The sequence below is a fragment of the Scyliorhinus torazame genome, chromosome 8, assembly GCF_047496885.1.
Source record: "Scyliorhinus torazame isolate Kashiwa2021f chromosome 8, sScyTor2.1, whole genome shotgun sequence".
Lineage (NCBI taxonomy): Eukaryota > Metazoa > Chordata > Chondrichthyes > Carcharhiniformes > Scyliorhinidae > Scyliorhinus > Scyliorhinus torazame.
Window position 1 is genome coordinate 271132439 of NC_092714.1, and position 27341 is coordinate 271159779.

At 42.8% G+C, this 27341-nt stretch overlaps 1 protein-coding gene across 8 annotated transcripts in view; it reads right to left on the bottom strand.

The window, feature by feature from the left end:
* LOC140428638 (death-inducer obliterator 1-like) overlaps positions 1 to 27341 on the bottom strand; it is a 208984-nt gene that overhangs the window by 27815 nt on the left and 153828 nt on the right. For all 8 annotated transcript variants that reach the window (XM_072515307.1, XM_072515305.1, XM_072515306.1 and 5 more), the window contains 2 exons: positions 3160 to 3289; positions 1548 to 2070 (listed from right to left, as the gene is read on the bottom strand). In XM_072515307.1, the coding sequence (XP_072371408.1) occupies positions 1548 to 2070; positions 3160 to 3289 (653 nt within the window). The remainder of the gene's footprint in view (positions 1 to 1547; positions 2071 to 3159; positions 3290 to 27341) is intronic.

Sequence of the window (27341 nt, forward strand, 5' to 3'; positions counted from 1 at the left end):
GGGAACGCTTTCTCACACTATTTGGGAACATGAACTTCCCTTCTCCCACTGAGCAATCATTACAGTTCATTGCATTTATAGCAAGCACATTCCTATCAATCAAGTTTTCTCTGTATGGAAAAATTCGTGTTTGACTTTGTTGAGCAGTTTGGCCTGGAGTACAGTTCTGGGCACCACATCTTAGGAAGGATATGTTAGCTTTGGAGGGTATGCAGTATAGATTTACCAGCATGACACCCGAACTGCCAAAGATTAAATTAGGAGATGGGATTACACAGACTATGGCTATATTCGTGAAATTCACGAGGTTAAAGGGTGATTTTATTGAAGTTCAAGACACTAAAGAACAGATAGACAGAAACTATTTCTGCTCATTGGTCAACCCAGGACTAGGAGCATAAACAAAAATTGGAGCCGGCTCTTTCAGGATTGAAATTAGGACACATTTGTACACACAAAGAGGAGACTTTGCTCAATCAGTTGTGAGTGATTGACTTTGTTATCCAAAGACATTAAGGTATGTGGAGCAATTCGCACGGAGTTTGGTTACAGATCAGCCATGATCACGTGAAATAGTGCCGCGGGCTTAAATAGCCTATCCCTGTTCCTATTTTCAAACATCTTGCCATCTGAAAAGTGTTGGCAATAAAATTCAAGTGCGGAAGTGTTTTAACAACTGTTCAGAGGAGTTAATCCAAATCTTACATGTTGAGTTTCAGACAGACATGGATTTTAGGATGGAGGCAAAAAAGTAGACATGAGAAATTGTTCTTAAAATGAGTTCAGTGAAGCAGTAGAGGCTCCTTCATGAAATGTTTTTAAGATAAAGATAGATAGTTTTTTGAAGAATAAAGGGATTAAGGGTTATGGTGTTTGGGCCGGAAAGTGGAGCTGAGTCCACAAAAGATCAGCCATGATCTCATTGAATGGCGGAGCAGGCTCGAGGGGCCAGATGGCCTACTCCTGCTCCTAGTTCTTATGTTCAACAGAATAAATTAGTTTGGATAGATTAAGTGAAACCAATTAAGATTTCAGGCTGGCCCCCTATCCAGCCCCACCACTCCATGCTGCCCCACCACCCCTACAGTATAAATCTGACCCCATTTCCAGTTCTCTTGCTTTGACAAAAGGTCATCAAGACTCAAAACGTTAGCTCCCTTCTCTCTCCACAGATAGTCAGACCTGCTGAGATTGTCCAATATTTTCTGTTTTTGTTTCAGGCTGTTGTGTCGAGTTCAATTACAGCCCTTCTCCAGGGCAAAGGTTATCTGGTCTTTTTTTTGAATTCCAGTGGTAATAAGTATCACGTGTTCTACTGACTGTCTAGGCTTGTTTCAATAATACAAGTTGCCAAAATGCTCTCGAGCTACAGCAGTGTTTACAAATGGCTGGATGAACTGTTGTGCACCACACACAACCACACTTCCTGTTTGAGAGCTACTTCCCCCCCGTTTTGGGGAATTGTTTTGTATGTAAATCTAGCCTGAATGTTGTGACTGGTGGATTTGAGTTGCTTAAGTAGTTCCCTCCTTATGAATCTTACACACCTTACTGTTGATACGGTGTAGTTTTGCTCAGGTGCAGTTGATGGTTTTGTCAGTATAGATTTGGGCACGGCAGATGTCAAAATGGATTTTGGCGCCTCCTCCTCCTCCTTTTCAGCACCAAAAGTTCTCCTCATCACTGTCTCAGAAAGTATGGTACCAGCTGACGATAATGACAATATAGGCTTATGGACAATGGAGGCGCTAAATGAAGAACCTACAGTGATGGATGCTCTATCTGTCCTGGCAACTCCAGTTGGATTATTTGCTGGTGATTTGAAGGAGTTGGTGACAGATTCTGAAGTAACTGCATTGGTAGCCATAGAGACTACTGAAGGATTGGGAAGAGAGGTCATTTCTTGGGTTGAACCACGATTCTCTCCCCGTGCTGAAACAGTCACTGTTGCTTTGTTTTGTTCATGCTGACGTCTCACATCAGGCCTTGATTTCATTTTTGGTTCTAATTTTTTGGTTACCACTTTCGGCTTCTTAGGTATTGGTTCATCCTCCGAGACTTGAACTTTTCCTAAAAGGGAGTGTGCAAATCAATAAATGAATTAAAGGTTTGCGGTTAAATTCAAAAAGACTTCACTTGTGTTAGAGCTAACTGGCATTACTCCTGAAATAAATAGTCTGAATTTATGCCTATTTTACTGTCACTATATTCACTACACTTAAGTTCGTAAGCAAGCTCATTGATCTTCAATGATGTTGCACAGAGACAAAATTTAATATAAATTGGAATTAGGCACAGGTAAGATTTGCTCATTAATTGTTGTTCCATATTCATTTGGGCACCATTTGCTTGACCAGATCCTGGGCTTCAGAGCAGCAAAGAAGTGGTACTCAAAATCATTAAAAATTCTCCAACGTAACATGCAAGTGTCTTGGCTATCTTTTGCTTTGTGAAACGAGGTAGTTGGATCTGCTTGGACCCTACTAACCACACAAGCACTTCCAATACTGAGTGTCAACTAATTATAAAGCAATATTGTAAACATTGGCTGCAACTTTCCAAGGACTTTCAGTGGCGGATCGGCTGTACATTATTTGTCTGCTACGAGGCCTTGCCAGATGTGTACGGCCTCAGAAGGTACAATCTTACATTTATTCAAACTTCTTATTATATCTCAGGCTGTCTATTTATATCACTGCTCATATGACTCCATAAGCAATTAGTTTGCAAGATATTAGCTTACAATCCAATTAAACTACAAACTGTTGGATTGTCGAAACACTAAGCACTGAATATGGTTGCATTGGTCTCTGCATGACCAACCAACATCCAGATACCGAGTTCCGATGATGTGGAATGCACTGCCTTAAAGCAGTGGTGGAAACAGATTCAACAGTAACTTCCAAAAGGAAATTGGATATACTTGAAAAGGAAAATCCTGCAGGTGTGCATGAAAGAGCAGGAGTAATTGGCAGCTATTTCAAAGATTCAGCAGATAGGATGGGCCCGATGGCCTTCTACTGTGCTGCTTAATCCTATGCATTCCATTAGTGTAAAGGCGATAGATGCTGCACAATTCTGATTTTGCTTGCACGCCACGACTGCACAGTACCGCTGTGATGTAAATGTTCATGATGAATCCTAAAGCATGCGGTTTACCTGTACAAATTCTGCAGTTCAGATCAAACAGGTGAGCTCGGTGTTCATCAGTCGTGTCCTTAAGCATGCTGCTGAAGATGTCAGGTAGGGGGTGGCTAGTCTTCTGCGCAGGGCGCATATCTTCCTGTTCCTAAGAAACACACAAACTTCAACTTCATTGAAAGACACTGAACAATAGTAAAAATAGAATGATGCACTTGCAACTACTATAGTATCTCGCATATAAATCCAAATTGCAAACAAGCACAACCTAAAGCATATTTACTGGAGTAGAATGTAGATCATTTCAACAGTCTACACCACATTTTTTTCTTTACACGGCGAGTTATGATCTTGAATTCACTGTTTGAAATGGTGGCAGAAACAGATTGAATAGTAACTTTCTAAACGTAATTGGATAAATACATGAAGGAAACAAATTGATAGAACGGATCACTCTACTCATACCAAAGAGCTAGCATTGGTACGATGGCTTCCTTTTGTGCAGCAAAATACTGTATTTAGGGAATGTAGTAAATTAGGGTGCATTAGTTTTATCATTTTCAATATTTCTAATCCATTTTGTCTACTGTATTCTGCAATCACCAGTTAATTGTGTTACTCAGGGTCTGTTTTGAGTGACATTTGGTTCTGTTGAGTTCCAATGACACTATTGTCCATTAAATTGTAGGTTGGGCAATAAATGCTGACTTTGAAAGTGACCCCCATATCCTGAAGAATGACGACAGAAATGAGCGACCTATTTTTAAAAGAATCATTAATAAGTCGAATTCTGCCTTGCATTACACCCTTTAGCTCTGTTTGAAGTGAATGAAGCAGTATATGCCATCAGTTGAACTTGAAGCCTTCCTAGGTTACATGATAAACAAATTATATTTAACCTGGAATAAAAATCATTTTTAACACATTCTGAAAGCAATTTGATTCAAGACTTCACATCTCGAACCCCATCACAAACCAAAACCAGCAGTATTTTTTTCTATCCACTAATCAATTTTATAGCAGCAAGAGATCATAGAAGCAACTGAAAGGGAAAAAAAATGAAGCAACATAGCAGTAGGACATTCATTATTATGGCTGATCATCCAATTCAATAGCCTGTTCCCCCAATAACCTTTGATTCCCTTCGCCCTAAGAGCTATATTTAACACTTGCTTGAAAACATAGGTTTTTACATCAACTACTTTCCGTTGTAGTGAATTCCACAGACTCATCACTCTCTGGGTAAAGATGTTTCTCCTCATCTCAGTCTGCGTGGATTTCCTCTGGGTGCTCCGGTTTCCTCCCACAGTCCAAAGTGCAGATAGGTGGACTGGCTAAGCTAAATTGCCCCTTAGTGTCCAAAGGTTTAGGTGGGGTTACGGTGGAGGCATGGGCTTAAGTAAGGTGCTCTTTCCAAGGGCCTGTGCAGACTCGATATGTGAATGGCCTCTTTCTGTAATGTTGGGATTCTATGATTAAATGGTCTACCCGATATCCTCAGGCTGACTGGTCTATAACTCCGTTTTCTCCCTACCACCCTTTTAAAATAATGGAGATACATTAGCTACCCTCCTAATACCGATTTCCTTCAGTTCCTCCCTTTCACTAAAGATCGTTGTAAAAGTAAAGGAAAACAATGATGAGAGGATTGGATTAACTTCAGAAAGACCTAGGGAAGTTCAGTTACAGACCACCAAGGAATAGTCTAGGCATAAAACATTAACAGCGAGGAACTGGTAAGATAAAGCTACAGGAAACATTTATGCGTAACACACAAGGATTTAGAAATTTCCAAAACCCCAAGTCAAAAGATGTATATAGTATGTTTTGGTCAATACTCATTTCACTGTGGTGATGGAAGAGAAGTTGAGTCAAACGCGATGGCACAACCTGGCAGTTCTGCACTAATTCTTTCTGTTGATGCTGTAGCGATCTTTTGGTATTACCAAACATGTTTCAAAATACATCATGCAAATGTTTTATTTCACTGGCTAGTTCCATTGTCTATTCAGAGCTTATGTTTCTACAACAGCTGTACTTTTGTTCAGAATTATTAAATCATTTTCATGGCAGTCAGAAAATACAATGGAAAGGTTTTTCTGTACAAAATATTTTTGTTGTTGTTTCAACATTATGCATTAGTACTCAGATGGTGAATATCAGCTTTTTTAGGATGCTAGATGACTTGCCCAAAGAACTGCAGCACCTGTAGATAATTTAAATTAGTTATATTCGAGATTCCATCTTGTACATGTCAACCTCAAAAGTGTCCATTTAACATAGAACATTACAGCGCAGTACAGGCCCTTCGGCCCTCGATGTTGCGCCGACCTGTGAAACCACTCTAAAGCCCATCTACACTATTCTCTTATCATCCATATGCCTATCCAATGACCATTTGAATGCCCTTAGTGTTGGCGAGTCCACTACTGTTGCAGGCAGGGCATTCCACACCCTTACTACTCTCTGAATAAAGAACCTACCTCTGACATCTGTCCTATATCTATCTCCCCTCAATTTAAAGCTATGTCCCCTCGTGCAAGACATCACCATCCGAGGAAAAAGGATCTCACTGTCCACCCTATCCAATCCTCTGATCATCTTGTATGCCTCAATTAAGTCACCTCTTAACCTTCTTCTAACGAAAACAACCTCAAGTCCCTCAGCCGTTCCTCATAAGATCTTCCCTCCATACTAGGTAACATTATGGTAAATCTCCTCTGCACCCTTTCCAATGCTTCCACATCCTTCCTATAATGCGGCGACCAGAATTGCACGCAATACTCCAAATGCGGCCGCACCAGTTTTGTACAGCTGCAATATGACCTCATGGCTCCGAAACTCAATCCCTCTACCAATAAAAGCTAACACACCATACGCCTTCTTAACAACCCTCTTAACCTGGGTGGCAACTTTCAGGGATCTATGTACATGGACACCGAGATCTCTCTGCTCATCCACAGTGCCAAGAATCTTACCATTAGCCCAGTACTCGGTCTTCCTGTTATTCCTTCCAAAATGAATCACCTCACACTTTTCTGTATTAAACTCCGTTTGCCACCTCTCAGTCCAGCGCTGCAGCTTATCTATGTCCCTCTGCAACTTGTAACATCCGTCCGCACTGTCCACAACTCCACCGACTTTAGTGCCATCTGCAAATTTACTCACCCATCCTTCTACGCCCTCCTCCGGTTCATTTATAAAAATGACAAACAGCAGTGGCCCCAAAACAGATCCTTGTGGTACACCACTAGTAACTGGACTCCAGTCTGAACATTTCCCATCAACCACCCACCCTTTGTCTTCTTCCAGCGAGCCAATTTCTGATCCAAACTGCTAAATCACCCTGAATCCCATGCCTCCGTATTTTCTGCAGTAGCCTATCGTGGGGAACCTTATCAAACGCTTAACTGAAATCCATATACACCACATCAACTGCTTTACCCTCATCCACCTGTTTGGTCACCTTCTCAAAGAACTCAATAAGGTTTGTGAGGCACAACCTACCCTTCACAAAACCGTGTTGACTATCTCTAATCAAATTATTCCTTTCCAGATGATTATACACCCTATCTCTTATAAACCGTTCCAAGATTTTGCCCACAACAGAAGTAAGGCTCACTGGTCTCTACTTCCCTTCTTGAACAAGGGGCCAACAAGTGATGACAAACTACACTAGAAGTCAACAACAACCCTGAATGGTGCCATGATACACAAGGAATATTAGAAATCATTTGGAGTTGGTGTCATCTTCTTCCCAGGTTGATTGCCTGATATCTTCACCGGTCTCTCCCATACTGTCCTTACACATTGTACATAGGTTACCTGCATCAGTCCATTATACAGGTCATCCATTTTCTCTTCTGCTTCCCTCTCCCCTTCAATAATTCCCTATATATTGTCAAAATCTGTGCCCAAAATACTGTATCTTTGAAGTTCTGCACTAATTTTGTTTTTGCTCCAGTCACTTCCAGCACTTAATTAATCTTTGTGTTTATATGTGGAATATCCTCCTATATGCCCCTATCTCCTTCATTCATCTTATCCATAGTCTTTCTTTGTTGTCCATGTCCACAAAGCATTTAACATAGAAGATAAGATGCAGCACCTCAGCATTCTTTTCCTAAGATTCAGTTTGTTTCTTTGATGTTAACACAGACGTCCGACAAAGCTGGTCGTGGCTGTGTCAATTCTCCTTTGCAACTCCCATCATTTGTGATAGTATGGGAAAACTTTCACATGTTTCAGAACTTCTCCATTTACTTCAATTTTCATTTCTGAGATTAGGTGTTTGATTATCATTGTTTTGGTCTTCTCCACATTCATTCTTAATCCATGTTCCTCACTCTTTGCTTGCAATTTCCTTTCTAAAGCTGTCATCAATGCAGTGTCATCTGCATATTTCAAGTTGTTGCTGTTCAACCAATGTTGCACCCTGGTAGATCATCTATGTCTCTGAAGATAGCTTCAATGTACAGATTGAACAGGTTTGGGCACAAATCCCTGGTTCACTCCACTTTTGATTGGGAAATTGTCCAACAATCCACAATTAAGGCTCATCACTGCTTACTGATTCAATGTTGATTCTAAATTATCCTATCATTTGTCAATTTCTAGCTTGTTTAAGCACAGCATTATTTTCTGACTCAAATGCCTTCTCATGATCTGTAACGCATACTTGGTTACTTCCAGGTATCCTTCAATGACTACACTCAAGTTAAAGTTTTAAAAAAAATTTAAAGTACCAAATTCATTTTTTCCATTTAAGGGGCAATTTAGCGTGGCCAATGCACCTAGCCTGCACATCTTTGGGTTGTGGGGGCGAAAATCACGCAATCACGGGGAGAATGTGCAAACTCAACATAGACAGTGACCCACAGCCGGGATTGAACCTAGGACCTCGCCGCCCTGAAGCAGCAATGCTAACCCACTGTGCCACCATGCTGCCCTATGCTCAAGTTAAAGATAACCTTCTCCTGTTCTTTCCTTTGAATCATGACAGGCGAACATCTTTCTCTGCTTCTGCTGACTGGTAATTTCTTTCAAAAGTGATTATTAATTAGGCGTATTAATCCTGCGTTCTGATTTTATTTGGGGGTAGTTTGGTGCAAATCGTAATTACAATTAAAACAATGCTGTCCAACACAATTAATTAAATCAATTTGATTCTTCTAAAATCTAGTTTAAAAAACAATTAAACCTGCTCTGGTCTGATTTTTTGATGTTGTTCACATTCTGGACTAACAAATTTATTTGATTACAGTTCAACAGCATGGCGTGAGGGCAGCACGGTGGCGCAGTGGGTTAGCCCTGCTGCCACACAGCGCCGAGGTCCCAGGTTCGATCCCGGCTCTGGGTCACGGTCCATGTGGAGTTTGCACATTCTTCCCGTGTTTGCGGGGGTTTCGCCCCCACAACCCAAAGATGTGCAGTGTAGGTGGATTGGCCACGCAAAATTGCCCCGTAATTGGAAAAAATGAATTGGGCACTTGGAAATTTTTTTTTTTTTTAAAAACAGAACATTGTGTGACAAGCTTTCAGCACAGGTCCACAATGAGATACTTATCAACCTTGGATTCAGGATTACTTGCAGGTGGCTTCAGGAATTTATTAAATAATCACAGATTAAAAGTGATACATAATATTTGTAAAGTAACTGGAATATGCTAATATAAGGATTTTAATATCAGGCGTGAATTTAAAATCCATTGGTTTAACTTATTTCTCAATTGCCTTTGTGAATTAAAAAATGGTCTCAGCACGTAGATGAGCTGAGCAAGACTAGAATAGAATTACAACCGATCCCCATGTGCCCTAAATTAATGTTGGCGACAGAATTTTGAGCATTGATGATCTGCATCAGTGAGTGGTTTGCTTGGTCACTTCGGAGGGCATTAGAGTCAACCATATTGTGTGAACTGGAGTAATGTATAGACTAGGTGAGAAAGAAGTGGCATATTCCCCTCTCTAAGATGAGAGAACCAGTTGAATTTTTCTAAGACAATTGAGCAGTCATTGTTATTATCGTCAGTTCTCTCATCAGAAAAATGGAATTCCAGTTCAAAATAATGGAATATGAACTTTAACCTCTCGGGTTGCTGCTCCATTTTGTTTCAGATCACAATATCTGAAATGCATCGAGAGTATATTCAGAATTTAGAGCTTGGCAGTATTTAACTGAGCATTAGTTTCAGTTGCTACTTACAGATGAAGGTTATCTGCCTGTGTACACATATGGAGTACACATTATGCAGTCTACATTGTAAGTCCCTTGTTCAGTGAATTTAAATCTTTGAAAGGATAATACTTCTTCTTGGCTCTCAAAACATCATTTAATTTTTTTAGTCCTATAACATACAAGGTAATTTTACAGGCCGTGCATTGTATTTGGCAAAGTAACCAGCTAACTTCTTAGCTCAGTCAAGTGGTTTTCTGGATTGTGTTGGAGAATTCATAAAAGACTGGCAGAGGTTGTCCTTTTTGACTCGTGCTGAAAAACTTGATTTAATTCTGTTGAGCTTGACTCGCAGCATGTAACAACCTCACGGTGTTCAAATGGCCCATTAACAGACTTGGCCATGTTTTACAAGTTTGGATGTGAGCCGGCCTAGAACCTAAACTTTTCCCATAAAAGCTGTGTACATAAATCAGGTTGCCACACTGCTTGTTCTAGGTGGTTTTAAAAACAAAGTGTAAGTTGGTATTTCTTTCTTCCTTCATTTTAATCCAAAATGGGAAGGCCTCCATTAATTTTTACAATTTTATTTTTGAACTTTTTTTGCTTTACTTTGGTGTAACACTAAGATGGCAAATACAGGAATTCTAAGGGGGGGGGGGGGTTTCCGTAAGTACTGTAGGTTATGAAGCGGCATTGATCTGAGGTATTTTGTTCGTATCTGACAGAAGCGGTAACTGAGCATATGAAGAGTTCCCCGTCTTTGTAACCTACACTTCACATGACAGGCTTCCCCAAACTTGTGTCACCTGTTGCTCAATGATCTACACATCTGGTTCAAGAATGGCTCTTACTGTAGAAGTGGAGGTTACCATGACATGAAGCTTTCTTTCCTTCTATCTTATACTAGGAGAAACTTGAAACACCAGGCAATCTGCAGTGCACACATATTAGTGATAACAAAGATAAAAAATCTTCATCAATTACGCTATGGAACAAAGGCATCAGCTAGAAAAAACAAGAATGGCGATGCTCCCTTGCATAAAGTAAGTTTTGCAAGTTACTTGGAGGCATTCAGGGACCTTTGTTATCAACTCCATGGACTGGATACAGTATCTTTTTCCAGGAATTTCCAGTTTGGATCAGCAGCCATTAATCAATCGCAATTGACATCCAGATCAATTTTCCTGAGCATCTTCATTGCATTTTGTGTTCACCCAATATTAGTGGGTCCCAAGTGGATGGTTTGCCTGCCTAACAAGTACAATTTGGCGGCAATAGCTGCAAAAGTAGTTATTTTATGTCTAAGAGTGTAGCTGTAGTCTGAGGGTTTTCAAGCAGGGAACCTAGAAATCTGAAGGCTCCATTGGAAGTGCTGTCTGCAATGCATTAAAGCATCAACTTTATGGCCTATAGGGCAAAATATAACTGGAAATGAATGGCATTTCCATCAACCCCTCATTATTATTATTGAATGATATTAGAGTAACCAAGGTTAACAGATGTAGTTATGGCTTGCAACAATGTACAGTAATTGGCACTTTTCAAAATTGCAACATCGCTGTGTTGAATACATTTGCCACACACCATGTGCAAACAGAACTTCACAACCCTTCTTGCAAGTGTTACTTTATTTTCAACTGGACGTGTAGGTAAGTAGTGGAAGGCTCGGATGATAGTGAAATACCGATAAGCACCGTTGCATTCTGTACGATGGCATGCATTACGCCTTTCCTCTACTTTCCTGAGGGGAATAAAGCCCCTGGTAAAAAAACAGAAGCTTCCAGCCTAATTGCCAAAGCATTTGCTGAAAATTAGCCAGCCACCTCTTAACCATCTGTAGATGAAGGTAGCTGGGATTGAAAGTATACAAAACTGGAGACACCGAGGGAAGCCAGAATAGCTGTAACATTTTTTTCCCAGTGAAGTGTTTTTGTCACTGCTGGATTGCATGCTGGAAGATTTTGGGCATGGATGAAGATTACTTATAAGAAGGAATCAAAGAATGATCTCCAAATGCACATTTGGTAGTACTGGAAAACTGCAGCATGCCAGTGAGCAGCTGAATTATGTTAGTCTCCAATGGGACAGTGATGGCAGGACTAAATTGAGGTGTGCTTATTGTGTGAAGTAGTCCTGATACAATACCTGTAATTGGATGAGCAGATGGAGCTGGATATCAGCCGAGGTCAGAAGCTATACATGATAACTATTCAGCCTAGCATCTTGCAGTAGCTGTCCTCATAACAGCGGAAGACATGAGACATAACCATTGGTTCGAGGCCCAGTCCACAAAAGTATTTCAAACCTTAAATTTAAAATATGTACCTTAAAATAAACTGTTTAAATTATACTTTTTAAAAAACTTACCTGCAAGTTGTTTGAAGTCTTTGTGTCCCATCAGGTCTGCAGTAAATCCATCTAGGTGTCAACTACTCTTCTATGTGGTATGCTTTTTATGAGGCGATGTGGAACATTTGGGTTGAAGGGGAAGTTGCGTGGCCAGCAGGGGATTGAAATCAACCACGGCACCAAGCCATGCCTCCAGCTGCTATTTACATGGCAAATGGCAGCTAAAAAGGCTACATGTGCTTTTTGGGCTTAGATTTTGACAGTAGGCCTCTCCGTCTCATCTTCCATTGAATAACACTGCAGAACAGCCAGAGGGCAATCAATGTCTAGGTGGTATCTGACTGCACATACGTCAACATGCATATCAGTTGCTTTTTTGGGGAGATCACACCACACTCACTATGCCCATGTATTTTCAAAAAGGAACATCGGGCGAATGGCTTAAAGCAGGGATATCCTTTCTACCCATGGTTGCAGAGTTCACGGAGAAAGCTAACAGCAGAGGAACACCTTATCCTGGTCACCTCAGCATCCATTTTCTGATCATCAACATTGTAGCTTGGTCACAGTTAAGACATGTACATGTGAAACATCAATGGTTGAATACAACACTTGAAATGGTATTTCCCACAGGGGGCAGTACTACCCACTTTCGATTGTGTCATGGTCCATGGGTCCAGAAGAGTTAAGCAAAATTGGGAATTTACCTTTGATTTCCTTTTGTTACCGGCTAATGGCTTCTCCTCATAGAAGGGTTAAATGTCTGGTTAAGCATTCAATGCAATGCTATATCCATTTTCCTCCCACCATAAATGGCTACATTGGAGCATCAGGCATCCTCCAAAGTATACTTCTCAAGATCTTACATGTTTTGTTGAAGTCATACTGCCATCTCAACTTTATTTAGAATCTATTCATTGCTGCTGGTTCAGAATTGTTAAGACAGCAGAAGGGAGGAACACCGATTGGATAAAATGGTAAATCTTTTTAAAAATCACTGAAATAATATTATCAATAGTCCCTCCTACATTTATTTCAGTTGTCAGCTATATGACCAGCGGTCTCCTCTATCCACTTGAGAACAAGGAGTACTGAATAATGCTCCAAGTCCTTCAGTCGCCGTACAAACTTCATTTGAAAGGATCATGAGGATTCAGTGACAATGAACGGTCGTGGCGGTGCAAGTGGGGAAATCCACTAGAATTGATACTTCTTTTATCTCGTGTCTTGTGAATTCAGAAGGGTGTATAATTCCCCATCATGCCCAGTCATTTTTCAAAGATCAGCCAATAACCTCCTGTCCAGGCAACCAAGCATTACTGGGATCTCAACCAATATGCTCCAATAATGAAATGTTAGCACTGGACCATGCAATGTACAAATTAAGACCCAACTCAGTCACGATGTTACTTCAGATCATTTCTCACTTCCATGTGGGACATTGTTTAGATCTCTCTGCTTATGAGGATATACTGGGATGCATGGCAGCACAGTGGTTAGCACTGTTGCTTCACAGCACCAGGGACCTGGGTTCGATTCCCAGCTTGGGTCACGGTCTGTGCAGAGTCTGCATATTCTTCCCGTATCTGCGTGGGTTTCCTCAGGGTGCTCCGGTTTCCTCCCAAAGTCCCGAAAGACGTGCTATTAGGTGAATTGGACATTCTGATTCTGTGTACCTGAACAGGTGCCGTAGTGGGGCGACGAGGGGATTTTCACAGTAATTTCATTGCAGTGTTAATGTAAGCCTACTTGTGACACTAATTAAGATTATTATTACTTGCTGAGTCATATGAATGGAGGGTAAACTGGTTCCGGAGTCAGATTACCTACTTATAACAGTTTATGTCCCATTCGTACCAGACTCTCCCTCGTTTTCCACTTGCAAATTTGTACATATTTATTACATTCGTGTTGTTCCCATTTCTTTTCTTTCATGCTGCTTTGGTGGAGAAAAAGTGGATAATTATCAAATTTCTAACATCTAAGTTGCACTGAGACTCAGGATTTTAACTGTAGGCAAAGCAACTATGTAGTCCAGTAAGAAAGTTTAATTGCTTTTTAGGTGTGGGTGCACTATCTTAAGCATCCACCCCTCCAGAAGCACACTGCGGCTGCAGTGTGTGCCATCTATAGGATGCATTGAAGCAACTCATTTAGACTTCTTCAGTAATATCTCCCAAACCTGTGACCTCCACCACTTACAAGTTAAAAGACAGCAGGCATATGGGAACATAGTCACATCTTCTCACACTCAATCCCAACTTAAAACATATAGCCAGCAATTCTTACATAAATGAATCAAAATGTTGGAAAACTACCGCACAGCATTGCATGAGCATCATCACCACACAAATTTCAGCAGGTCACTTACATCTTCTCAGAACAAATTGAGATGGGCAATAAATGCCAGTTAGATCATTGTGTCTCTACAGTGCAACATCCGGCCCATCGAGTCCACACCGACCCTCCAAAAGGGCACCCTACGTAGGCTGACTCCCCTGCCCAACATCATAACCTACACAGGGGCGGCACGGTAGCACAGCGCTTCACAGCACCAGGGACCCGGGTTCGATTCTCAGCTTGGGTCACGGTCTGTGCGGAGTCTGCACGTTCTCCCCGTGTCTGCGCGGGTTTCCTCCGGGTGCTCCAGTTTCCTCCCACAAGTCCCGAAAGATGTGCTTGTTAGGTGAATTGGACATTCTGAATTCTCCATCAGTGTACCCAAACAGGCGCCATAGTGTGGCGACTAGGGGATTTTCACAGTAACTTAATTGCAGTGTTAATGTAAGCCTACTTGTGACACTAATAAAGATTATGTTTGGGGGCAATTTAGCATGGCCAATCCACCTAACCAGCTGCCAGTTAAAAAAAGAAGATTCTGGAGCACAGATGTTTAGCTTCAATGATATGGTTTATCTTAATGTATCGGGTCAAAATTTGTTTAATAAGTTTTTCAATGTAAATATTTTATCACGAAGAGAAGATATAGCTGTTAATTAAAATGCACTTCCATTCAAGAAAGCCTGACATGAAAGGTTGCTTCTGGCATGAAGGCCTTCCAATAGCTGTTCATTGTCAGCTTATTCAAATATACCATATTCCAGTTAGTGCAGAAGATAATATTCCAGAACTATTGATACTCGAGTGAAGATATCCGAAGGAACAAGTACAATTATATTTTAATTTGTTATTATAGCTTTCTCTATTTATCTCTCTCACAATAAACAGTTTACGGTTTAGCATGAGATTTAGTTTCTGACAAGTGTATTTTTTCCTGCCTACCTGGAAGAGATTAGAGTGTACTGCTTCTTGGCAGCTGTCTTTTCTGGTGAGCATAAAGAGTGTGCTGGGAAAAGGTTTGAAATGTAACATACACAATGTGCATATTCATGGGACTGGGTCAGAGTGGGTGAGCAGGGAGGGTGGAGGAAGAGACTGCATAATTCAAAAGGCTGTTGTGCTGAAAATTTTGAATAGTCAAATTACCTAGATTTTCTTTACAGTATGATGGTCAGTTGGATGTCGTGGAAAACAAATGAACTAGGGAGAAATCTAAATCATTCTGTTGTACCTAGATTCACCAGAATTGCACCAGGGTTTAAAAGGTTTAAACTATGAAGACATGTTGCATATATTAGACTTGCATTTCACGTGTATAGAAAGTTAAGGGTGATGTAATTGAGCTGTCTCTGGTGGAGGGAGGTAAATCATTTCCTCTGGTGGGTGGAGTCTAGGAATTAGGGACATTACCGTAAAAATTCGTGTGGAGTTTACACATTAAGAACATAAGAACTAGGAGCAGGAGTAGACCACCTGGCCCCTCGAGCCTGCTCCGCCATTCAATGAGATCATGGCGGCCCGAACACGATAATCCTTAATCCCTTTATTCTTCAAAAAAAACTATCAATTTTTATTTTAAAAACATTTAATGAAGGAGCCTCAACTGCTTCACTGGGCAAGGAATTCCATAGATTCACAACCCTTTGGGTGAAGAAGTTCCTCCTAAGCTCAGTCCTAAATCTCCCCGTGTTGCGTGGGTTTCGCCCCCACAACCCAAAAATGTGCACGGTAGGTGGATTGAACACGCTAAATTGCCCCTTAATTGGAAAAAAATGAATTGGGTACACTAAATTTATTTATTTTTTCAATTAAGAACCACACAATCAGGGGCGATGCCAAGTAACAATTCTCACACAAAGAGCAGTAAAACGTCCCAAAAAAGCTTTTGAGGCTGGGACACAATTGAAAAATCACAAAATTCAGACATAGATTTTTGTTTGGCAATGGTATTAAGGGTTACAGAACTAATGTATGTCAATGGAGTTGAGATACAGATCAGCCATGATCTCAAATGAAATGGCAGAAGAGGCTCAAGGGGCTGAAGGTTTGCTCTTGCTCTGAAGTTCCTTAACCTCCAAAAAAGACTGAATTTAAAACAAAGTGTTTTATTAGAACAGTTACTACTAGCATTTTAATGCTGTCAGAATTAAAGCACTGTCCCTGGCAGCATTATCCCATCAAAGAGCTGCTGAAACCATAAGTATAACAGTATGTTCAATTACATTAATCTCATCCCTTACATGGAACCAACATCTTTCCCCAATTTCTTACGTTGATGGCAACTCGCACGCAGTATTCATCTGCGAAATAAGCCAGTCAGAAAGGTTGTCTGCCGAACGCAACTAAAGGTGGTACAGAGCCCACTTGACCAGAACCCAAATGAGCAAGGGGAGTCGGCCTACGTAGGGTGCCCTTTTGGAGGGTCGGTGTGGACACGATGGGTCGGATGTTGCCCTGTAGAGACTCTATGATCTAACTCTGGCATTTATTGCCCATATCCTTCCCGGAAGTGGAGGATAGATGTGAATGGTGCCAAGGAGGCCCGGCCAACCACGCCCACATATTCTGGTCTTGCCCCAGACTTGCTGGGTACAGACCGCCTTCTTCGAGGCAATGTCCAAAGTGGTGGGGATGAGGGTGGAGCCATGCCCGAAAGTGGCAGTCTTCGGGGTATCAGACCAGCCAGATCGCTTCCTGGGGAGGAGGGCGACGCCCCTGCCTTCCTGATAGCCCGCCGTAGAATCCTGCGCGGTTGGCGATCAGCAGCACCACCTAAAGCTGCAGACCTATCGGAATTTCTCCAAATAGAGAAAATCAAATTCGCCACCCGTGGGTCGGAAGAGGGCTTCCACAAAACATGGGAGCCATTCACCCGACTGTTCAGAGGCCTGTTTGTGGCCATAACATGAATAAATAAATAGCTAGTAGCCAGGGAGAAATAGCCAGGATAAGACAGAAAGAAGAAAGCGAGGGAGGACCCGGGGTGGGGTTGGGGGGGGGGGGGGGGAAGGTGAGGTAACAAAACCCAGTAAGAAAGAGTGGGGGGCAGCAGTGAAGGGAGGAAGGGGGGGTCAGGGAGAGGGGAGCTGGAGGGTGGTGGGGAGGATTGTATGCTGAGTCACATGACGAGGGACTATAAATAGAGAAACCCAAGTGACTACAATAAATGAAAACAAATGGCATTGTATATAATTTTGAAAACGCCAATAAAAACATTTTTAAAAAAGGGTTTCTGAATGTAAGCCACCAGACACGAACACACTGTCCTCACCTACAGCTCTGGCCAGTATGACGACACCCCTGGATCATTACCTCTGGGTTCTAAACAGCCAATTATATAGCCATCTCACACCATTCCCACTGCTTTCTTTTCAGTGCTAGCCTTTCTAGAGGAGCTAGATCAAATTCAAGTACACCACATCCACTGCTGCACACCCGTCTAGATCCTTGTACCCTCACAAATTAATTAATCATGAACTGCCTCTCATTAAACCATTTTGGTTGGACTTCTGGTGGTGGTATGTAGAGGGTAGATGTACACAAGGTGGCTCCTGCATTTTTAGCCCTTTATGCCCAGTTTCTAGGTGTACGTTTGCTTAAAATGCCACCTGATCGATGGCATAAAGTGCCCACGTAAGGGAAATGCCCAGAAGAACCAGGGCAAAGACAGTTGAAGAAAGAAATTTGTTGACAGAATTGGAGGCTGCTCGGGGCTCTTAGTTGAAAATGGCTGATGTTTCTCTGCGACCCCGTCTACTCCACGGCCGAGATACTTACCGGCATCTTGGTGGCTGAATTAGAGAAGCAGTCTAGATGATAGAAGTGGCCCAGCCTCCCATTTGGTCTGCGTTGGGAGAAAACCAACAAGTTGGTAAAAGTGCATAGTGTTGCGATAAAGGGAGTGGAAGTGGCTCTCTGCACTCTGGAGGCATAGCGACCAGATTGCCTCTCTGGAAGCTGAGATGTTGCGAATGGCCGGGGTGAATAAAGCACTGAAGGCCAAAGTGGACAATCTGGAAATTGTTGTAGGAAGCAGAATATCAGAATCGTGGGGTTGCCAGAGGGAATGGAAGGCTCGACTCCCACAGAATACTTTTCTAAGATGGTGAAGAAGGGTGGATTCACGTCCCCTCCCCAGCTGGATCGAACGCACCAGGCAATCCGGCAGAAACCATGTCCCAATGAACCGCCACGAGAGGTGATTGTAAAGTTCCACATCCATCAGGAAAAGGAGCGGGTGCGACATGGGCCAAGGAACATCGAGACTGTAAATGGGAAGGCCACACCAACAGGACATATCAAGACGTTGGTGCGGAGTTCGCAATTGGGTGGCGTTTAACAAGGCAATAGCAATAGTTCAATTTGGGATGGCGTACCCAGCGTTGCTCAGTGACTTTTGAGTCAAAAGACTATATTTTTGATGTGCCGGAGGATGTGGAAACTTTGGTTAAAAAACATGGGCTGGGTACGAGTTAATTCAGGTTTATACGAGGTATTTGCATGTGATTGTGGCAAGCTGTGTGGGTTCCTTTTATATTTCATATTTGTTCTTAGGTGGGATGACAGTTTTTCAGAGGTTGCATTTGGGTAGGGGGGCTCAATGTTATGGGGGGGGTTTTGTATTTTGTGTAATGGGAAATATATGGCTCCCTGTAGGGTATGTTGTTGTAAGGGGTTTTGTTCTACTTTTGTCGATTTTCTTCACTCTGGGCTGGGGCCACCCTGCTAGCTGAAGCGTTAGCTTACTGAGCGGAGAAGTGGTGGTAGCTGCAGCTTAGTTTTTTTTTCCAGGTTGGGGTTAGAGGGAGGATTTGGGGTTTATGTTTGCCTCACTGTTATGTGTATGTACTTTTGAGTGTGGTTTTGTTTGGCGACGGGGAGGTGGGGATAAAGAATTTGCCAATGGCGACTACAGATTTTTCTTTGTTTTGTCTTGCTGGTGGATTTGGTAGCCATATTGGATGGGCCGAGTGCCTGTACTCTCTTAAGCAGTAGTTGGAAGACCTCTCTTGGTGGAAAAGGCCGACTCTGGATCGAGGAAGGGGTGGAAAGCCTCCAATTCAGCTGGTCACATGGAATGTAAAGGAGGGGGGGTGGGGGTTAGCAGCCCAGTGAAAAGGTTGAGGGTATTTGCCCACCTGGAAAGTTTGATGTGGTGTTTCTGCAGGAGACTCATTTGTGGGTATCAGACCAGACTAGGTTGCAGAAGAGGTGGGTGAGTCAAGTATTTCACTTGGGCTTCAAAAGTAGGGCCCTGGGGAAGGGCAATTTTGATCAATAAAAGGGTTCAATTTTCAGCTCTGAAGATCTTGGCAGATCCTAATGGTAGGCATGTGATTGTTAGTGGAGTCGTGGTGGACACCTCGGTAGTCCAAGTCAATGTTTGTGCGCAAAATTGGGATGATATATGGGATTTATTACCAAGTTGCTGGCCTCTCTCCCAGATTTGGAGTCGCATCTGCTAATTTTGGGGGCAACTTAAACTGCATTCTAGATCCGAGGATGGATCAATCTCGGCCCAAATCGCTGGATCCATAAGGTGTGACGAGGGATGCTGTTGACCTTTATGGAAGAGGCGGGAGGGGCAGGTCCATGCCGATTTTTGCACCCGAGGGATAAAGATTTGTTTTTTTCCCCCCATGTCCATCAGGTTTACTCTCGTATTGACTTTGGAAAGATCTTTCCTCCCCTGGGTGAAGAGAGCAGGGTATTCGATGGTTGTGATTTGAGATCATGAACCACATTTTGTGAATCTGATCCTAGAGGCAGGTCCCTCCAAACACCAGCCATGGAGATTGGATACAGCTTGTTGGTGGACAAAAGATTTTGTGAACACATTACCTCTGCCATTGGGGAATATATTAAATTTAATAAAAGTGAGTCTATCTCACCATCTACATTGTGGTGGGGGAGGGGGATAATTTCCGACAAAGCACACTCTGCAAGCACTGCGAGGGTAGAGTGGCAGAGGCTGGTGGATTCCATCCTCGAAGTAGACCATCAGTACTCGCTTACCCCTACCCTGGGATAGCTTGCCTATAGGAAAAAGCTACACACATAATTTGAACAGGCAAGGCAGTAAGACGGCTGCAACGGTAGAATGGGGCAGTTTATAAACATGGGGAGGCCAGCCATCCTTTAGCTCATCAGCTGAGCCTGCTTCCTGGGAGATTGTGCAGATAAGAGGCTTGGATGGCTGTTTGGTTTCCGTCCCGCCTAAAGTCAACATGGCTTTTGAAGCATTCTATTGGGATCTCAATAGGTAGGAGTCCCCCGTGAGGAAAGTTCAGCCATAATAATAATGATGGAGTTTTTAAGGTGGCTTATCCTTCCTATTGGTGGGGAGGGAAAGGTGGGCAGTTGGAGTCCCCGTTGGGCCATGAGGAAATTATGAAATGCATCGGGCTAATGCAGACGGGTAAAGCTCCGGACCGATAGATTCCCCATCGAGTTTTACAAGCAATTTGCAGGTCAGTTGGTCCCGTTGTTGTTGTATATGTTCAGTGACTCCATGCCGCGGGGTCCGTTGTCCATAACACTTGTGCAGGCCTCCATTTCCCAGAGGTCAAGGACTCTACGAATAATGGGTTGTCTCGACCTATTTTGCTGCTGAATGCAGATGTCAAATTGCTCGCAGCGGCTTTGGCACTGTGGTTGGAGTCCTACCTCTCAGTGGTCACAGAGGGTCGGCAATTGTCGGCCAACATACACTGGCTGTTAAATATCGTGTTTCCTCCCTCTCCTGTGCCTGAACCAGAGGTGATTGTATTTATGGACACCGAAAAAGCATTGATAGGATGGAGTGGAAGGTTTGGTTTAGGGCAAAAATTCATATACTGAACTCAGTTATTGTACAGGGCCCCCACTGCTAGCGTTTGCAATAATGCCTTAAGCCAGAGTTATTTTACGCTAAATAGGGGTACAAGGCAGGGATTTCCATCATCTTCACTTCTATTTGCTTTAGCAATTGAACCATTGGCCATGGCGTTAAGGTCTTCTAGTAAGTGGAAGGAGATATGGAAGGTGATAAATCGGGATTGGAGGGAGCATAAGGTATCCTTGTACCCAGATAATCTGCATCTTTACATTATGGACCCAGTCTCCACTATGGATGAGATAATGAATCTACTTAGAAGATCTGGCTCCTTCACTGGGTAGAAGTTGCAGACAAGAACAATACTTTCCAGTCAATGCCCCGGGAAGAGGAGCTTATCTGGGGGTGTTGCCTTTTCACCTGTCCACAATCCGGGTGGCCTATGCTTCATAAATGATATTACTCTAGTCTGGTGAATGGGGTCAAATCTGACTTGCAGAAGTAGGATAAGCTCCCTCGTCTTGGTGGGCAGGGTTCAGACTATTATAATGAATGTCCTTTGGGGTTTTTATTTCTTTTTCAGTGTCTCCCCATTTTTTTCCCTAAATCTTTTTTTGTTCGTTAGCAAATTAGTGTCCTTTTATTTTTGCGGGTAAAACCCCAAGGATCCATAGGGTGTTTCTCCAGAGGGATAGTGTCGGGTGGTTTGGCTTTGCCCAGTTAATTTTATTATTGGGCAGCCAATATTGAGAAAGTGCTGTGGTGGCTTGGTCATCAGTTTTGTATGGGGACTAATGGAGGAGAGTTCTTGTAGGGACTCTAGTTTGCAAGAGTTAGTAACTGCCTCGCTCCCTTTCCCTCCTGTGAAATTTTCTTTGAATCCGATGGTATTCACTCTGAAAATCTGGAAGCAGTTCAGTCAGCATTTAAAATTTAGCTCCATGCCACTGTTGGCCCCGTCTATAGTAATTGTCTCTTTGTGCCAGCAGGCTTAGACACAACGTTTAGGTCATGGGAGGGGAAGGGTCTGTAGAAGTTTGGGGACTTGTTTGTGAAGGGAAGCTCTACTTGCTTCGGGCAGTTGTCGGAAAAATATCAGTTCCCTGGAATCAATTTTTTTTTATAGGTATTTCCAGATTTGCAATTTTCTGCTCAAGGCCTTGGCATCATTTCCCTTGGCACCACCATCCTCCCTGTTGAAAGGGATTTTATCTATGGTCGGGTTGGGTGAGGGAATTATTCGGGTATTTATGGCCAGATCTCATTAGCGGAGTTGGCTCCGTTGAATGGGGTTAAGGAGAAATGGGAGGGTGAAATGGGTCCGATCCTGGGTGAGGTGATGTGGAGTGAGGCTCTTTGCAGGGTCAACTCTACGTCCTGTGCTCAGAATGGTTTGATCCAGTTCAAAGTGGTGCACAGGGCTCATCTGGCCAGCGCGAGAATGATTGTTTTGTTTTCCGGGGGTGGACGACAGGTGTGAGCAGTGTTCTCGGGGGCCGACTAACCATACTCGTATGTTTCTGTCTTGTCCCAAGTTGGTGAGCTTTTGGGTCTCCTTCTTCAACACGTCAGAAATTCTTAATGTCGAACTAGAGCCTTGTCCGTTGGTGGCCATTTTGGGGGTATTGGACTCACCAGTTCTGCATAGGGGGATGAAAACCGATGTCCTCGCCTTCACCTTGTTAATAACACAGAGGCAGATTCGGCTTGGTTGGAGGTCTAGTCCGCCCAGTGCCTCGGCTGGTTGGGTGACCTCATTGAGTTCCAACATTTGGAGAAGGTCAAGTACACCATTAGGCGATCAGTAGAGGGGCTCTACCTAAGATGACAGCTATTAATTTCCTTTTTAAAAAAAGTTAGTCACTGCCAGCTGTTATGAAGCTTTTTCATTTTTATTGTTAGGGGGTTAGGATTGAATATGTTCTGGTTTGTTGATGGTATCATTTTTATATTGAAACTTGAAGCATCTGTTCGATATTTTATTATGGTATTTTGTTCAAATGAACAGGTTTTCAATAATATATTTTTTAAAAACCATTTTAAACCAGGGGCTAGGGGCTAAATAGCTGGCTTGTAATGCAGAACAATGCCCGTACCGGCCTCCCCGAACAGGCGGCGGAATGTGGCGACTCGGGACTATTCACAGTAACTTCATTGAAGCCTACTTGTGACAATAAGCTATTATTATTATAATTTTGGTTAACATTTCATATTATTTATATCCTGATTTAGCATGATCTGATCTTTAATAAAGGTTTTCATAATTTAGCCCGCTATGAAAATCAAGCACACGGATCTGTAGTTTCCGGAGTCATTTTTGCTACCTTATTCAAAGGGGTGAGTAACATCGGCCTTCCTCTAGTTCCCTTCCACCTCCCCAGTATTAAGTTGTTTCTGGAAGATTTGTGTCAGCTTGCACAAGGATCATTTTTGACCATTTCTTTTCAGACCAAGATTGATCACCCCAAATTTCAACTGGTTAATGATATGAATCATGTCACAATTGATCTTGGCAACACCTTTGGGTTCACTTTAGAGATTATGGAAGTTACCCGATCAGTAAGAACTAAAGCAAAAAAACTCTTACGAAGCACATTTGCAGCTGTGTAGTATTAATTGTTATGTCTGATCCAACTCCATACTTTGCTTTTCTTACTATATCTTTAAAAATAGTAACTGCTATCCTCAATTCAAAATTTGACTTCGACATTCTGATGCTTTTGGGCATTGAAACAGTATCAGTTTTGTGCCATTTCCCTCTCGGCCTTAAATGTGTTCTTTCCTTCTTTATGCGCTGCTTACTAGTGCCGTTTAAGCAGGCTGTAGCACGTTTAAACGGATCCAGTGCATTCAAAATTGCCTCCTTGAAGGAACTCCAGAGGCCCTCCACTCTCCAAATCATCCCAGCCAACTCAGTCTTCCAAAGCACAAAGTTGTCCTCTTGTAATTTGGTAATTTAAATGTTGTGTTTTTATAACCTCTCTAATCCTTGAGAAGTCAAGCGAAGACACAAAACAGACTTCGATTAACTCCAGACATTCGATCCCTGCCTCACCAGCAGAGATATCATTACCCAGCTATTTTCTGCTAATTTAAAGTCTCCAACTGTCAGTCATAGAAAATACACTGAAGAGGCCCTTCTGCCCATCAGGTCCACACTGACGCATGAAAAACACCTGACCAACTACATTATCCCATTTGCCAGCATTCAGCCCAAAGCCTTGAATGTTATGATGTGCCAAGTGCTCATCCAGGTACTTTTTCATGATATGAGGCAACCCACCTCTACCACCCTCTCAGGCAGCGCATTCCAGACCGTCACCACCCTCTGGGTAAAATAGTTCACACCCCCCTTAAACTTCCTGCCCCTCACCTTGAACTTGTGTTTCCTCGTAGCTGACCTTTAACTAAAGGAAACAGCTGTTCCCTATCCACCCTATCCGTGCCCCTCATAATCTTGTACACCTTGATCAGGTCACCCCTCACTCTTCTCTGCTCCAACAAAAACACCCCTAGCCTATCCAACCCCGCTTCCTAACTTAAATGTTCCATCCCAGGCAACATCCTGGTGAATCTCCTCTGCACCCCCTCCAGTGCAATCACATCCTTTCAATAATGTGGCGACCAGAATTACACACAGTACTCCAGCTGTGGCTTCACCAAAGCTCTGTACACCTCCAATATGAATTCCCTGCTTTTGTAATCTATGCCCCGATTGATAAAGGCAAGTGTCCCATGTGCCTTTCTCACCAGCCTATTTACCTACCTTCACGCCTTCAGAGATCTATGGACAAAAACGTCAAGGTCCTTTCGTTCCTCAGAACTTCCCAGTGTCATGTCGTTCATTGAATACTTCCCTGTCAAATTACTCCTATAAAGTGTATCAGCTCTCACTTTTCAGGGTTCAATGTCATATGCCACTGATCTGCCATTTGACCATCCTGCCTATATCTTCCTGCAACCCAAGACACTCGACCCCTGTTAACTATCCGGCCAATCTTACTGATCGTACCCCCACATAGTAACCCATGTTATTTATATAAATGATGGATAATAGGGGACCCAGCACACATCCTTGTGATACGCTACTGGACACTGGCTTCCAGTCACTAAAGCAGCCATCTTTTATCACCCTCTGTCTCCTACAGCTAAGCCAATTTTGAATCCACCGTATCAAATTAACCTGTATCCCACGTGCCTGTGCCTTCTTTGTAAGTCTCCCATGTGGGACCTTGTTTTAAACCTTCAGTTTTAAACTGAAACACGCCTGGTCTAATGTGCTATTTGAACTGGCCCAAGCACCCCCCTTGGTCCAGTGTGCTATTTGGTATAGTCCAGTGATGTTATTTTGATAAAATTGGCTTGCAGCCAATCAACTCTTCTAGACTTATCCAGTTCTCGATTCTGATTGGTAGCGAGCTCAAAAGGTTTCTGGGACAAAGCAGCGCACACTCCATTTTAATTCAATTCTGCTTAGAACTGGAAGGCAGGTTTGAAAACTCTCTCTAGCAGCCAAGGCTGGTGAGCTAAAACACTATCAGAAAATTCAACCTCAGATTAAAAGGCTACAGTCTCAGTAGCTAGTCTACGAAAACCTAATCCCAGTTTGAAGGGCTGAGAAAGGCACAATGTTGATAGCTCACTTCTAACATCTCTAGAGGTCTGGAAGAAAATACCCCTTTTCTCCAGAGGCGGAGTGGACAGAAAACCCACTTTTAAATTCGCAGGCAGAGAATTCTAAGATTGTCTCAGTGAGCCTGAGATCCAATATGGTGGAGGTCAGTCAAGTGAAAGTAACTCCCCAGAGGAAATTCTAATACTCATCTCTCATTCCCAATTTGATACTTCCCTACACCACTATGCATCTGTTTTGTGTGTGTGGGTGGAACGGTGTTAGAGAAATAAGTAGATTAGCAGACCATTGTTCTATTACCGCCATTACATGTTTATCTCTTTTCCTGTTATAAATAACATTATTAAGTTTTACTTACAAATCTAGTGCCTGTAAATCATTGGAGCAGTTGAGGAAAATATCCAAATTATTGTTTAGTTCACTTGTGTTGGGACTCTGGGGCCGGAATTGACTGTGCACAGCCCAGGATGTTGTAACAAAGGCTTTGCTGAATCCATATAAACTACATCAACTGCACTACCCTCATCTACATACCTGGTCACATGCTCAAAAAATTCAATCAAATTATTTACACATGACCTCTCTCTGACAAAGCCATGCTGACTATCCCTGATCAAACCTTGCCCGTGCTGACTATCCCTGATCAAACCTTGCCCGTGCTGACTATCCCTGATCAAAACCTTGCCCATGCTGACTATCCCTGATCAAACCTTGCCCACGCTGACTATCCCTGATCAAACCTTGCCCACGCTGACTATCCCTGATCAAACCTTGCCTCTCCAGGTAGAAATAGATTCTCTCCTTCAGAATTTTCTCCAATAGTTCCCCTACTACTCACCCGAGGCTCACTGGTCTGTAGTTCCCTGGCTTCTCTCTGCAACCCTTTTTACCAATAGTGGAACCTCATTAGCTGTTCTCCAGTCCTCTGGCACCTCTCCTGTGGCCAGACAGGAATTAAAACTTTGGGTCAGAGCTCCTGCAATCTCCTCTCTTGCATCTCACAGCAGCCTGGGACACACTTCACCTGTACTGGAGATTTGTCCACTGTTAGTCCGCCAACACCTCAAATAACTTGTCACTCCCTATGTCAATTTGCTCAGTTTCTCGCCCCGAGTTCCATACCTACATCCTAATGGGTGAAGACGGATGTGAAGCATTCGTTTAACACCCTACCAATATACTCTGGCTCCACCAACAGATTGCCCCCTCAGTCCCTACTCTTTCCCTAGTTATCCTCTTCCCATTGATATACTTGTAGAATATCTAAGATTTTCCCTACACTCACCAGCCAGAGCTTTCTCATATTCCCTCTTTGCTCTCCTAATTGCTTTTGTCAGCTCCACCCTGCACACTAATGCCTCCACTGATTTGCTCTCCTTGTACTTGCTAAAAGCCTCAGCCCTCCTCCTTCTCATCATCCTAGAGGGAACGTATTGGGCCTGAACCCTACCCAATTTCTGTTTGAACCCCCCCCCCCCCAATGCTCTTCTGTAGATTTCTCCACAAGTAACTCTTTACCATGGCCAGATCCTGCCTTATTTTACTAAAATATGCTCACCCCAATCCAATATCTTTTTTGCAGCTTGTCTGTTTCTTTATTCAGAACAAGCTTAAATTGTGATGTTGTGATTGCTATCACTAAAATCCTTCTCCACCAACACCTCAACCACTTGTCCGGCTTCATTCCTCAGAATGAGGTCGAGCATTTTGCCATCCCCTTGTTGGACCGTCTTGGAACATAGGACATGGGAACTGAAACCATTTAATGACTCAGACACCATCAGACTTGGGGGCAGTGATTCCACAAATGGATCAGTCTCTATGAATGTAGTTTTAAATCTACCTCCTCTCAACCTATATCTGTGACCTCTCGTCAAATATTCTAC